Source organism: Xenopus laevis, chromosome 7L (assembly GCF_017654675.1).
Source record: "Xenopus laevis strain J_2021 chromosome 7L, Xenopus_laevis_v10.1, whole genome shotgun sequence".
NCBI lineage: Eukaryota > Metazoa > Chordata > Amphibia > Anura > Pipidae > Xenopus > Xenopus laevis.
In genome coordinates, this window is record NC_054383.1 from 38,952,638 (window position 1) to 38,968,169 (window position 15,532).

Below are 15,532 nucleotides of genomic sequence, written 5' to 3' on the forward strand. Positions count from 1 at the left end.
TAGCAAAAAATCCTTTCCAAACAGCATTAGTTTAAAAGCCCTGCCATGGATGATAGAGTTTCAGAAGGATTGGCCATGCCATTATTAGCTCAATGCAACATTAATATTTAATATTTAGTTATGGTGCTTGAAAATAATACACGTATCCATCTACAGCAGCTCAGAGCTTTAATGATATTTCTACCTATAGATAGTTGAGAAGGTTAAAATGAAAATTTATTAGTTTCCTATATTCCTCTTTGCACATTAAATGCATAAAGATAGGCTGTAGCTCTACTTTACAGGTATGGGACTTGTTGTTTTCCAGAATGGTTGGGACCTGGGGGTATTTGGTTAAAGGATTTTTCCATAATTTGGATCTCTATACCTTAAGGGGGTTATTTATCAAAGTACGAATTTATCTCAATATTTTCTGAAAAAAACCCAACCAAATCTGCACAGGTTTTTTCGGCTTATTTATTAATGTACGTACCCGAAAATTTTGTTTGCTGGAAAAAATACGAAAAAAATCATGAAAAATACGAATTGTACAAATTTTTTGGAATTTCCTCCCGAAAACTCAGAATTTCACCAATTTTTCGGAAATTTCCCCCGAAAACTTTGTATTATTGCACAAAATGCAGCGCTGATCAAAATATGTTTTTGACTTCTCCATTGACTTATAATAATATATCCTCGGGGTATAATAAATTCCGGAAAAAATTTGGGTTTTTGGCATTCAGAGTTCAGTAAATTATCCCCTTAGTCTACTGAATAATAGTTTAAACATGTATTAAACCAATAGGACTAATTTGCCTCGAATAGGGACTCATTATATCTTAGTTGGGACCCAGTACAATGTATTGTTTTCTCATTGCAGATAAAATGGAAATAATTTTTAAAAATTTGAAATATTTGATTTAAATGGAATCTATGGGAGATGGCCTTCCTGGAGCTTTCTGGATAATGGATTCCATACCTGTACTGTATTTTGAAGTGATTTTGTAGCGTGAGAGTTTAAATCACTCATTAACCACACAAATGGCAAAACATGTTCAGCATAGAAATACATACACTAAGCAGAACTGGCTTTTATATTCCTATATGTAGTAGCTTGTAATACAAATACTGAAAGTTGCCAAGAACAGAAAGCAGGGCATAAATCCAGTGAGATAACAGGCGATGGCTCTCATCTGTGTAATTGCTCAATCCTGTGCACAGGCTTTGTCATTTTAGCTATAAGAAAGGCAAGAAGCAGTCCCAAGTTCTATACAACTGATGCTGTTCAATAATTTGTTGGTAAATAGGGTTTTAATTGCAATTTTTTATAGAAGCCTATTCAAGTTAAGGCTGGGTAGTGCCAACTTCAGCCTTTCAAATCTTGCAACCACCAGCAGCTCTGTGGATCTAGTGGTAATGGGAGCTGTAAATAGGAGCTTTCCTACCCTAGGACTGATCAGATTAATAATTCTTCCATATTCTTAGAGAGTTTCAGTCAGAGCAGTTTCATTTAAAACAGAAAGGGTAAGTTCTGTATCTACTTATTACATTTTTATCAATGTGATCTATTACCTAATTTGATTTTGTTAACATCAACACCATATGCAGAAATAATATAGAAGATGTGGCCTTTAGTAGCATTTTACAGTCCCCTGTACACCTTTGGGCCCCAAAGCCTTTTTGACATGACATCACTATTTTTTAAGCGCATCTGGGGGCAACTATTTTCCTAAAAATGCCTCTCCATTGCTGTAATAGAAATCGCTGGTGGAATGTCCAACTGATGGCTAAATCGCCCGAAGTTTCCTCTTCTGCCGATTTAGCGATCAGTTGGACATACCGACTTCGATTTCTATTACCGGCAATGGAGAGGCATTTTCGGAAGAGATTCGTCACTCGGAGCAGTGTCTAAAAATCGAGGGCGACAAATCTGACCATTATATCTTGCCCACTAATGGGAAAATGTTGGACAACATTGTTAAAGGTCCAAAAAATGTATGTTGTTAAACTTGGAATGCAAAAATGAAAAGAGTGAGGGCTTTATAAAGAACACGTTCTGCATCTCTTTCATCACATATATTGCAATATACTAGCCAATCATCCAAAAAGTTTCATTTATATATATGTTTGATTTATACAGGAGAGACATGTACAGGTCAGGATCTAGCTGATCTCGGGGATCGTTTACGGGACTGGTTCCAGCTTCTTCATGAGAATTCCAAACAAAATAACACATTAAACCCTGGAAGCAAACAAGTGAATGGTATGATACATCTTATTTACCTAGAGGAACAGCTGAACAACAATAACTGGTGGCATTGTCAACATTCAGGTTAATGATCTGTGACTGGAGCCTAGTGTTTTTAACCTGCGCTAGTGGAGTACAAATATTTTAATTGTTATGATGATTTATGTCTTAATCCTAATTCAAATTTTCTGCTCTTGTGGAGCCCCCATGATTCAGCACCTCATTTAAATGATTGTCATTTTTTAAATTTAAACTTTTTGTGCAATTTGTGATTGTTGTGTACCTCATAGTTAGTCAATACTACTTGTTTAAGTATAATGCTTGAGACCCTTGTAGTTTCCAGGGTTTTGAACAGTTTTGAATGAATACATAAATACCCTGCTCTCTTGGTACAAATGAATAGCTATGGGAGAGTTTTATGGTCAGGGAACACAGGCAGATTCGGCTGGGTTTAGTCGCCCGGCGACAAATCTCCTTTTCTTCGGGCGACTAATCCCCCCAAACTGCCTCCCCTGCCTTCCTGCCGGGATGGCACTCAGTACGATTCATTTTCCAAAGTCGCCCGAAGTTGCTTCACTTCATTTGTCGTTGGGCTAATTATCTCCCTGAATCTGCCTGTGTGTCCTGACCCTTAGGGAGTATCTCTGTACAAGCTATGGAAAAACCTTGGCAGACCAATAATGTCCGACTACACACATTGCTAGTTTTTGCTTCATGTTAGGGGATTATAAATAATGGAGGGCTGTGGGAGGTGATAATGAAATTTACAGTCAGCCAAACAAATTAAAATCTGTCTATACATGAAAAGATCCCTTTTGGTAGGCTATTTTGGGCAGATCCAATTATTTGACACCAGGGGAGAGGACTAGTGATGAGCGAATTTATTTGTCAGGCGCGAATTTGCGGCAAATTTGGCTGATTCGCCGATGGTGAATAAATTCTCAAAACAGCTGTGAAAATTCGCTGGCATAAAAAAACAGACGCTCTTTCGCGAAGTTTTCGGTGAAGCAAACGGCGCAAATTCACCCATCCTAGAGAGGACTACATTCCCAGCTCCTCAGATTGATATTGGTTTAGGAGAACATCAATATGCCTCCCGCTTATATGAACCAGTAAGCTACCGGCCAGTCAGCAGTTGTGTATGACAACTTTAGGAAAATAATTACAAATTACAGATTTAGCTCCAACATTTCCAATTTTTTGTCAATTGTATCAATCCAGTTCTATTTTAGTGATCCTTATTTAATTAACAGGGTGCAGACACTTTATCAGCATAAACCTCACTCTTTATAAATAGGTTTAATGAATGCATCTGGTACTGTATGAAGAATCAAGGAAACGCTGGTCGATGATTTATTGGAACATTCTGCATTCCACAAAAGCGTGATTCGTGCTTGTGAGAAATGAGTCACTGCTAAATTAGCACCTCATTAGCAGAGCAAAACATTTTAGAAGTTAATTATCACAATCTCCTTGTGGAAGAGAGGGCACATCTACAGCTGTGGGTCTTTAATAGAAAGAACATCTTTGGTTTTCTCTAAAATAATATGTAAACAACATGAATGTAAACATTTTAGCTGGAAAAAGACAGGATAATCCCAGAAAAAATTATAATCTTGTGCAGATTAAGGTCAGAATAAATATTATAATTACAGTGCTGTCAGATTTATTTAGTCTTTTCATATAGAAATTTCCTTTGCACTGGAAAATGCCTGGTTTGGTTGAAATAAAAAAAAAAAAAAAGAGTAGCATATTAAAACTAGTTTTTGTTATCTCCAACAACTTTACTGGTATGTGTGATGCTTAATACTGGCTATGGCTACATCCATTATGATTATTATGTTATTCAGTGATCTTTACAGTGCACAAAATATTATTTTCATAGTGTCGAATGCCCCTTTCACATGTTGTTCATATTAAACTGAGTAGCTTTTCTTTTATTTTACAATTCACCAAGCTTATCTATAGTAATAAGTGAAATCAACTAGACTTTTTCATTTTCACTTAAAGACGTTTTGCTAGTCATCTGACTGGCTTTGGATGACTAGCGAGATGTCTTCAGGACAAAAAAAAATATGGCAAGTCCATTTGATTTGACTTATTACTATAGATATACCATGACTTGGATGAATGAGAACCTTCACAGACATAGTCACCAAGCTTGTTTTCTACAGTAACATTAGAAAGGCAGTTGACTTGCAAGTGAATAAACACACCAAAATAAAATTGATCGTGTTATACAGACTTGTACTACTTGGTCAAATGCCACCTAAGAGATGTACTTTTAGCTAAGAACATTTTTCCCATAGCACTGGGATATTGCTGAAAGCTTTATCTGAAATATACCAGAATTGGTCTTACAGGCCAAACATGAGTTGTAATCGACTGCACTCCAGGTATTGGATTCTATTGCATTGACCCTGTCGATTGATGGGGCAGCAGTAGATATATTTATGCAGCATCTGTTATGAGCTCCTGGGACATCTTTGCTGATATCTAGTTGCTGATTGATTGATTCATTAATTAAATCAACTCACCAGAGTCAATCAAATTTATAATTATAAAAAGGTTTTGGCTGAGTACCTCTGTTGGCATGTGTGTTATCAGTGACAGACATTGAAGAGGTGCCACAATTACCACTGAAACATCTTTTTGGATGTTCAGCCACTCTTAGAGCATTTTAAAGGCAGAAAAGTTTAAGTCTGAGCCAACCCAATGAATATATTACCAATTAGTTAAGAGATGTGTATATATGACCCAAGGTCTGTTCTCTCTTCCCAGTGTTGGATAAGAGCCTAGTGGCTGGCTGCAAGGATTCCATTGGATGGATGTTTTCAAAGCTGGACTCCAACAATGATCTTTTCCTGGACGAAGCAGAGCTGGCAGCCATCAACCTGGATAAATATGAGATCTGTATTCGGCCATTCTTCAATTCCTGTGACACTTATAAGGATGGGCGCGTTTCCACCGCAGAGTGGTGCTTCTGCTTCTGGAGAGAGAGTAAGAGAGTTAAAAGCAAGAAAACAGTAAAGGCTAGGAAGTGATATATAATCTACAGTTTGCCCTTTTCCCTATGGACCAAATTGTAAATTATATCTTTATAAACACCCTTATGTCAGAGTGTTCTGTTTATAAATGAAAGAGACATGCAAGCTATCTGACATATCTCTCCATGATCATCATCTGCCGTCAGTTGGACAGCACTATTCTAGCTTATCCATTATGTAAGCTAGGCAAGCATCTATGTTTAGTATGTTTGCCTTACACTTTAGAAGTATAGACTGTATGATATGGTATATATTTTTCTCACATTTGTATCACACATTACACATAGCACACCATTCATTTCAAAGGCAATAAGTAAAACTAGAGTCTGTCTTAGTAAAACTTTGATATATGCTGGTGATTTTAAAAGAAAACTACTGATTATTTGAGGCACATTATATAGTAAAACCTATTTATGTAAAGCAGCATAATACCAACAGGCAACTAGTATCGTACATAGTATCGAGTACATCTGTTAATATGCCTACACATTAAAAATCCTTCAATGATCTTTTTTCCAGAGCCACCATGTCTTGTGGAGCTTGAGAAGGTTCAGATGCAGGACGCAGCTAAGAGAAAGCCAGGTTGGTTTGAAACTTGAAATAAATTTTCTCTGGGTAGTGTCTGCCACATCCTCGACAATATTTTTCAGTGTTTAATGCAAAAAAATTGAAAAAATTATTTTTTTTTCAGTGTTGCATTATAAGTTGTTGATGATGTTGCAGGTGTGTTCATTCCCAGCTGTGATGAGGATGGCTACTACAGAAAGATGCAGTGTGATCAGGCCAGTGGAGAATGCTGGTGCGTGGATCAGCATGGCTCAGAACTGACAGGAACACGGATACATGGCAACCCAGACTGTGGTAAGAGTCGCATGAGGCATTTACATTGTAAATAACTGTGAAGCATTAAAGGAGAAGGAAAGGTTAAAACTAAGTAAGCCTTATCAGAAAGGTCCATCTAAATATACCAGTAAACCCGCAAAGTAGTGCTGCTCTGAGTCCTCTGTCATAAGAAACACTGCATTTCTTTCCTTCTATTGTGTACACATGGGCTTCTGTATCTGACTTCCTGCCTTCAGCTTAAACCTCCTTGCCCCGGGCGTGAGCATGCTCAGTTTGCTTCTCTTCCCCCCCCTCTCTGCTATAATCTGAGCCCAGAGCTATAAGTGAGCAGGGAGTGACTCAGACAGGAAGTGATGTCACACCAAGCTAATACTGCAGCTGCTATCCTAAACAAACAGAGATCTTCTAGAGCTTTTTACTCAGGTATGGTAAAACATTCTACAGAATAAATATAGTGTTATAGCTTGCACTATTGCAGCTAATCTATTGGCAATAAAATGCCTCCGTAGCTTTCCTTCTCCTTTAAGCAATAAACCTTATTAAAGACTGATCCGTTTTGTTGTATAGAGCCCATGTTACAACCAAAGTGGCATGACATGTATATAGAATTATGTCTGTCTTACTATAACTGAAACATTTAAATTCTGCAAGCATTTGCTATGCATCTAGCCACCTATTGCGACCTGTAAATTAATATTGTTTTGTACAGTTGTATGATGTCACATCTATAGGATTGCAGCAATGTCATTTATAACTTTATAATACACAAAAGCCATGAATATCTTGTAAATCTTATATCCTTATAAACGGTGAGTTCTGATGTCATCAGTTATAACCGGTGAGTTCTGATGTCATTTCTGTCACAGAAATGCAAAATATGAGGATAAATATGAGGATATAAGAAGTTACCTGGGAATTCCATGACCTGTATAAAAACACTCGGCCTTCAGCCTCGTGTTTTTATATGGTCATGAAACTCCTCTGTGACTTATAATATCCTTATATTTTACAAAAAGGGGTACATTATTCCCTATATAATAAGCAAGAGCCATGAGTATATGTATGGAACCTGTTATGCATAATGCTTGGGACCTGAGTTTTTCCAGATAAGGGATCTTTCTGTAATTTGGAGCTCCATACCTTAAGCCTACTAAAAAGTCCTAAACATTCATTAAACCCAATTGGCTTATTTTGCTTCCAGTAAGGGTTAAAGGGATCCTGTCATCGGAAAACATGTTTTTTTAAAAACGCATCAGTTAATAGTGCTACTCCAGCAGTATATTGCACTGAAATCCATTTCTCAAAAGAGCAAACAGATTTTTTTAAATTCAATTTTGAAATCTGACATGGGGCTAGACATTTTGTCAATTTCCCAGCTGCCCCCAGTCATGTGACTTGTGCCTGCACTTTAGGAGAGAAATGCTTTCTGGCAGGCTGCTGTTTTTCCTTCTCAATGTAACTGAATGTGTCTCAGTGAGACATGGGTTTTTACTATTGAGTGTTGTTCTTAGATCTACCAGGCAGCTGTTATCTTGTGTAAAGGTGGCCATACATGGATAGATCCGCTCGTTTGGCGATGTCGCCAAACAAGCAGATCTCCCTCCGATATGCCCACCTTGAGGTGGGCAATATCGGGCAGATCCGATCGTGGGCCCTAGGGCCCAACGATCGGATCCTAGCATTCGGCAAACGGGCGGTCGGATCGCGGGACCGCATCAACGAACAGATGCGGCCGCGATCCGACGGGATTTTTAAACCCATCCGATCGAAGTCGGCCAGATCTCGATCGGGGAAGCCCGTCGGGGGCCCCCATACATGGGCCAATAAGCTGCCGACACAGTCTGTCGGCAGCTTTTATCGGCCCGTGTATGGCCACCTTTAGGGAGCTGTTATCTGGTTACCTTCCCATTGTTCTTTTGTTTGGCTGCTGGGGGAAAAGGGGAGGGGGTGATATCACTCCAACTTGCAGTACAGCAGTAAAGAGTGATTGAAGTTTATCAGAGCACAAGTCACATGACTTGGGGCAGCTGGGAAATTGACAATATGTCTAGCCCCATGTCAGATTTCAAAATTGAATATAAAAAAATCTGTTTGCTCTTTTGAGAAATGGATTTCAGTGCAGAATTTGGCTGGAGCAGCACTATTAACTGATTCATTTAGAAAAAAATGTTTTTTCCCATGACAGTATCCCTTTAATTATATCTTAGTTGGGGTCAAGTACAAGGTACTGTTTTATTAATACATAAAATACAGAAAAAGGAAATCATTTTAAAACATTTTCATTATTTGATTAAAATGGAATTTATGGGAGACAGCCTTGCCGTAAATCAGAACTTTCTGGATAGCAGGTTTCCGGATCCCATACATGTATTATTAAAAATAATGTACCCTCTGTTAAAAATATAAGGAAATTAGAAATCATCTCGGAGTTTCATGACCTGTAAATGATCATGGAACTCATCAGTGACCATAAATATTTTATATTTTACACTAGGGGGGACATTATTCCCTATATTAATGTATTATATAACTTAGAGAGCACAGTAAGGGGATTACAACATTTGTTGTTAAGAACAAAATGTTCCTGAAATAATGTACCTTATCACTAGTCTACTGTAGGTAAGACTGATAATCTTGATAATCATTTTTAGATGACATGGTTGGATTTTCTGGAGATTTTGGAAGTGGTGTGGGTTGGGAAGATGAAGAGGAAAAAGAGACAGAAGATGCTGGCGAAGAGGCCGAGGAAGAAGAAGGAGAGACAGGCGAGGCAGATGATGGAGGATATATCTGGTAGACACGCAGAGTCCTGTTTAGGCCTTGCGGCAATGTTGGGCGTTTGCAGTAAATAGTGATCTGATGCCACAGTGATCAGGAAACACAGCTGAATGTACATTAGACTTCAACAGAAATTGTGTGTGTGTGAGCATGCATGTGTGCCTGTTGATTGATTGCTTTGAGATTCCAGCTCATTTTCCCATGACATCAGTAAGCTGTCTCACATTAAATTAGGCATTTTATTCCTTTCATTATTATTTCATCTTTATTTCTGACTCCAGAATCAAACTCACACCTCTGAGACATTTTTTGTTGCCACTCAACTAAGAAAGGGTTTACAGCCAGATAGATACTCGATACTCTCAAATACAGATGGACATTAATGAGATTGATAACCTCAAACAAGGTATGATCAGTTCACTAGTGTTCAAAAAGATCCCTGAACTCATTTAGCTGTCAAAGTTAGTACCTTTAACTATAGATGTATGAAAAGAACCTATTCCCGCTGCTTGATACAGAACAGAAAGTCACATCTTTGGTCTGCAGGTGGCCATTTATATAATGCTAAAGTCAGGTATGTTATTTATATAAAAAAACAAAAATAGGTGAACGCTTGGAATACATATACATTTGGAGGTGGGTATTACTCTGCATGTAAAATCTTCTGCCACAATTGAATCACCTTGACCATAGCTGAAATGCTTATAGGCATCTTGTATTGCTCATGAAAGATTAAAAGATAGCTCTTTCCATTGTATTTTTGTTTTTTGATGTTGCATGTTTTCTACCTGCCATAGAGGACTGGAGGTTGATTTTGGCCATCAATCGAATCCTACTGTGTTTGAAAATAACTCTCTACGTGCACCCTCTGTGCTGGTGGCATTGTGTTCTGCTTTGTGTAATTGATAATGTAAGATACAGAAATACTGCCCATTATATTTTATATTCCCTTAATGGAGGGTAAACTTTGGGATTCTGGCATTCATTAAAAGTATGCTGCCATAGCTTAAAATGCTGCTTTCAAAGCTAATCAATGAATAGTGTTGCTCACGTGTTTCTGCACTCATGATTGATTAATAAAAGAGCAAATCAATTGTATTATAAATAACTTTACAAATCAAGATGTTCCAATTCTTTAACAGGAACTGCAGTCTTTCCTTATTGCTGCCCTGCCAAAGGAACCTGTATGCGCTATCCCTAAAATGTAACCTGTTATCTAATGCTACGATCAGCTCCATTTATTTCAGAAATTTCTGAGACTATAAATCTCACACTGTAAATAAGAGCATGCACACATTACTATGGATCTGATCTAGAGACGCTTTTATAGACTGCCTTGTCCATCTATTTCTTAACAATCTATTCAGACTGTCTGACACCCCAAAAGTTATTAAACAAGGGCTTGAACATTGTAAAAAATACACATTGTTGCAGAGATTATAAATTATGGTTTTCCAATTCTATACATAGCAGTATGTTTTTATTGGCTAATTAAAAATGATTTGGAAAAACATCAATGATAAGTTGTGAAAGCTGGGAGCATCCCTGATAGAGGATATAAAAATCCAAGCAGACAACAAGGATACATTATCTTGCCCAGCAGAACAGATACACAACTAAATGCAATTTTGCAGCCATCCATAGACACAGATATATGTTTTGAGCTATTTTGGCCATTTGCTGTGTTCTAAATTAATGCTCATTTAAAAATGAAATCAGTTATTGATCTGAATCTAATGGGGATTGTGTTTATGGCTGCAGAACTTTGATCTATTATAAGGCACAGAACAGGAAATTGCTGCTGCAGTAAATAATCAATAACTTTCCTTCAAAGACAATGCAAACAAAGCCATGGACATTCATGGTCTATCTTTAGTTTACAGCAAGTATGGAAAACCTGCATCCTCCAGGCATCATCAGAGATTAGCCACAGAACAGGGGCTTTTTTAATGCTTGCTATTTAGGTGAGTCAGTTTATTGGTTAGAAAATAAACCTCATTTAATCAGTAAGAAACTGTTTAGTATTTGGGGTTCCAGGTCTGAAATGTTCATATTTCCTGAACTAAATATAAAAACAAATATGTATCTTAGAAATTCCCATTACCTAGTATTTTAGGTTGTTTTTGCATCAGGCATCATTTAACTACCATGACTTGCTGATATTGTGCCTATGGGGACTTAAAGCGGCAGTGAGATATTTATGATTATACAGTGACAAAAGCGAATCTCTCTGTGTCATCTCACCAGAACTGATGATGGTAAAATAAAGGCTATACACAAACTCACCCGTGTGCACAGAGAGGTCCAGTTGCTCATGACTTTTCAGTATATAAATACAGAAAAAAAATAATTCAAAGGAATAACATCTTACATAAAACAGTTCACGAATTCGGTGGGGAAAAGGTTAATCCCGTGAAAAGTCATTTTGAGATGCAATTCAATTCAGAAAATGTATCTCACTGTTTATCATGTGAAAACTCTATTGAAGTATGGGGAAAAAGTGGAAGTAAATTAGGAGAAAAGGTTTTTTCTCCTTGAATTGAATCTCTTCCATGACTTTTCATGTGACAAAGCAAGCGATAACTTTTTCTCATTGAAATAAATCTTTCCCAAAATGTCCAACATGTAAGGCTTTTTATGGGAGATGTTAGTCCTTTGGATAACTTTTTCCCTGCCTTTATTTCCCATGTGGTCCAGCTTTGTGTCTGGTTGTTCTATTTCCCAGTTGCAGAAAACTACTATGACGACACTAGAAAATGATTCCATTTATTTAATTGGCTACTAGAAAGTTATAAATCTTGGATCTTCAAACTATGGCTTCCCTATTGTACAGAGACCTTGACAAACAATACAGCTGAAGTGCTGAATTGCATTTGGACAAAATATAAACTTAATTCAGAGTCACATAACATTTGGTTAGTTAACTGGCAAAACGTTGACCTCCAGCCCCATCTAATCATGAGGGATAAAGAAAGGACAAATACATTAGGTCCAAATGTTTTTGTATAATACTGAGTTAATGCTATTTGCAGTTGTACATCTTCCCCATAGCACTAGAAATCCCTATTAAACCAAATGAGCAAATACAAGTATTATAATGACCTGCCCATAAATATTGAAAATATTGAAAATATCTCTTATTTCTTTTTCTCTACAGCACAAATCTCTCCCATATACACATTTAAGCCTTAAATGCCTACTTACAATTAATATATTTGTTCTTTCATCCATTCCAATAAACATGCAGAGCTCAATGCAGCACATTAGAATTGTTTCCTATGTTCACAGCAGGAAGAAAAGGCAAATTATTGAGCAAATGATCATTTACAGTTGGAGGCTTAATCTTTTGCAAATTTTAAAAAAAAAAGACAAACATGAGAGTCAGTTTCTGGCTGGTTTCTGTTAAATTCCTGTATATCATTTACATAGCAAGTAGCTTACAAATCCAATAGGTTATAACAGTTGTGGCCAACGTGATAAAAGTCTCTTTTGTATTAATATGTTATTAGAATTTAATAGTCAACTCAGACATTACCCATGCTAAATTATGAGCATGGAGTCTGGGCAGAAAACACACCAAACAAGAACCAGAGTGCACGGGATATTCACCTACAGGAATACTTATACACAGGTAGAGGTATACTTTCCATTTATGTTGGGACTACTCTGCTTTGTAAAACAATACATAACAGTATCATATGTACAGTACAGTATGCTTTGACTGCCTGTTAGAAATATCCCAACAAGAGCAAGGGTATTTAATGGCATGTTGTCCTGCTCTGAATTCTTTCTTCTGTGCTAAAAACAAGGTCATAGTTGCAGAGTGATCACTGATCAAAATAGGAAAGTGTAGACTAAAGGTGGCCATACACGGTGGCTTTGTAGATAAGAAATTTCTAGCTTTTGGCACTGCTTAGGTCTCTTCTGCGTATATGTTGATCTGATATTAGGGTCCCTGGGTGTGAGCACCATGTACAGACACCCTACTATTATATCAGTAGTTATATAATTGTATTGTATTTTATCCTATGATATTTAGCAGACTTTAGTGCAAAGCCTATTATGTTATCAAATAGATGCTGCAGGTAAAAGCAGTTTTAGGATACATAAGTGATGCACCAAACCCTATTATTTGCGATTCAGCTGAACTGCAAATCTTCCTAGATCAGGCCAAAACCCCAACCGAATCTGATCCTGAGCAGAAAACGACTAGGTGTGTGCGAATATTTTTGGGGATTAGTAAGGTTTGGATTCAGAAAAGGCTTGGACTTGGGCAAATCTCCAGCTGAATCTGGGATTCGGTGCATCCCTAGTATACACCTCCCTTTATCCTAGAAAACGTTTTACCAACATGCAACATGTATGTGTCTGTATGTGTACATCATTTCCAAACTGCAATATGTATGGAAGAGGATATCTAATATGTTTGTATATATTGGGCTTCTCTAGGTCCAAGCTGGAGTCTTGAATCTGGAGTTGGCAGCCTTTATGTAAAAGCATGTAAAAAGAAGTACTACACTCATGTCGGATATAGAAGGGGTGTAGATATGTAGGAAGTGGACCTTGTTACTGCTGGTGGCACCAGGAGGAGAAATGGGGCACTGACTTATAAGAAGTTTCACTATATGTTTAAGAAAAATATATTTTACCCAAAGATTAGGGGGTCCTGTGGGGCCTAATAATTTACCGCTTTATTATTTTAAAGATTGGCATGTACTTTGGAAAGAATGCTGGTGAGTGTAAGAGCCTGATTGCTGGTGTGGTAGACTCTACTCTATAACTCACTGTACTCTTCACATAATATCACTGTGTCAGAGACTATAATAGTCATCAATCTGTTTTTTCCCTGAACGGCAAGTGATTCAGCACCTCTCATTTATCTCTGTGTCCAGTTCATCCAGCTGTAGCAGTCTTCTTGCATTCTCTGACGCAGGCTATACTGTCCCTTTCCTTCAAAGAATAGTAACTGAATAAAACTGTTTTCAATCTACTTGAAGATAAAATGTAATGGAGTCATTCAGATGTCTGTGTAAATATACGTTTGGTCTCTGGAGTCTTTACATTCTTCATTTACATCATTGTGTTAAATGATGTTTGTTATCCATGTTGCACAATAAAAAACCAAGCACATTCGGCTAATGAACAAAGCTTGCCCAACCTAATGTGTTTTTGGAAAGCAAACCTAACCCTCTGCCTGCCTAAACGGGCAGCAAAAAAAAGCTGCTGCCCGCTCTACTGGCAGAGTAGGTGTTAATATTATTCTAGAAGCTGAGCACAGAATTGTATTTTTATGGTATAAAATGAATGTCTGTTATCACATGTGCTTGAACCTACATTTTAAAGTATATCCACCTACTGACCTGTTAGGTATGTCTATGAGGGTTACAACCGACTGCATGCATGTATTCATGTAAGCCTTTAATATACTTGTGTATCTTGAAGGTATTAAAAAAAATCTTTTACAACATTTCTTTAATTCTGTGCTTACAACAAACTAACGGCCGCAAAGAACAAACTACTAAGCCGGAGAAGACAAAAAATGTCTTATCACGTGCAATAACTTTTAAAGTTAGTTTCGACAACCCACGTGCAAGTGCTAGGACTTTGGTTTGTATATTTATCAAGTGCTGACATTGTATCTCGGTAATTTTAGATGTAAGAATAATTAATCAAAAAGTGTTAGAATGTATATGTACAAACAGGGCGCCATGTTTAAAGCTGAAATCTGACCTGCTCGCCAGTATATTTCACCACAGTTCCAGGCGACCCTGACAGTGTCTATAGCTGCCTATTACTTATGATTCCGTGAAACAGATATACACGCGCAAAAAGTTCAGACATATTTTTAAGAAAATAAATAAAAAACTATAAACAAATCTAAGTGTTTCTGCTTTTCTGGGGGAGGTTTCCATTTTTGACAGTTCCCCAAGGTAAGCAAGGAAGGGGAGTTTTATTACTTTATTTTTAGGGGGTTTATTCCATATAAAGATAAAATCAGTTTGTACTTGGGAATTTGTCTAGTGTAGGTAAACCTAAAAACAACTGGACTTGCTGAGTAATCATTGAAGACGTTTCACTACTCATATAAACTCTTCTACTAATCCAATCACAATGGCACATTGTAACTCTTCAAGGGGTGAAATCTGAAATTCAAATAGGTGTTGATTCTGTGTAGTTACTGTGATAGGATTATCCAATGTGTCATGCAACTCCTAGAAAGTTGTGAGAGTTGCATGAATGGATGTGTGATGTGTTCTGAAGCCGCCGGGGTACAGATGTTAGAACAGCATTGTATGTAGCAGACAGGTGGTGTTAAAGGCCCCCGCCTCTGTTCAGGGATGGTTTCTCCACCTTGACATGTCTCGCCTCTTTCACGCCTCGTTCAAACCAGCTTCTTTATCCAAGATTTGGACATTGTTATCTTTAAAGGAGTGTCCCTTGTCTTTTAGGTGTAGAAAGACAGCTGAGTTTTGCCCTGTAGAGTTCTCCCTCCTGTGCTGAGCCATTCGCTTGGTGAGCAGTTGTTTTGTCGCCCCAATGTATAGATCTGTGCACTCCTCGCTACACTGGACTCCGTATACCACATTGCTTTGTTTTTCTTTTGGTGTTGGATCCTTTGGGTGTACCAGTTTTTTGT

The 15,532-nt window shown here is 37.5% G+C and overlaps 1 protein-coding gene across 1 annotated transcript in view; it reads left to right on the forward strand.

Moving 5' to 3' along the window:
- The window catches only part of spock2.L (SPARC (osteonectin), cwcv and kazal like domains proteoglycan 2 L homeolog), a 101,716-nt gene extending 86,945 nt beyond the window's left edge, over positions 1–14,771 (forward strand). The window contains exons 7-11 of the mRNA XM_018225395.2: positions 2,120–2,242; positions 5,009–5,227; positions 5,794–5,856; positions 5,998–6,135; positions 8,769–14,771. Coding sequence (XP_018080884.1) covers positions 2,120–2,242; positions 5,009–5,227; positions 5,794–5,856; positions 5,998–6,135; positions 8,769–8,914 — 689 coding nt within the window. The 3' untranslated portion in view covers positions 8,915–14,771. The remainder of the gene's footprint in view (positions 1–2,119; positions 2,243–5,008; positions 5,228–5,793; positions 5,857–5,997; positions 6,136–8,768) is intronic.
- Positions 14,772–15,532: the final 761 nt, after the last annotated feature.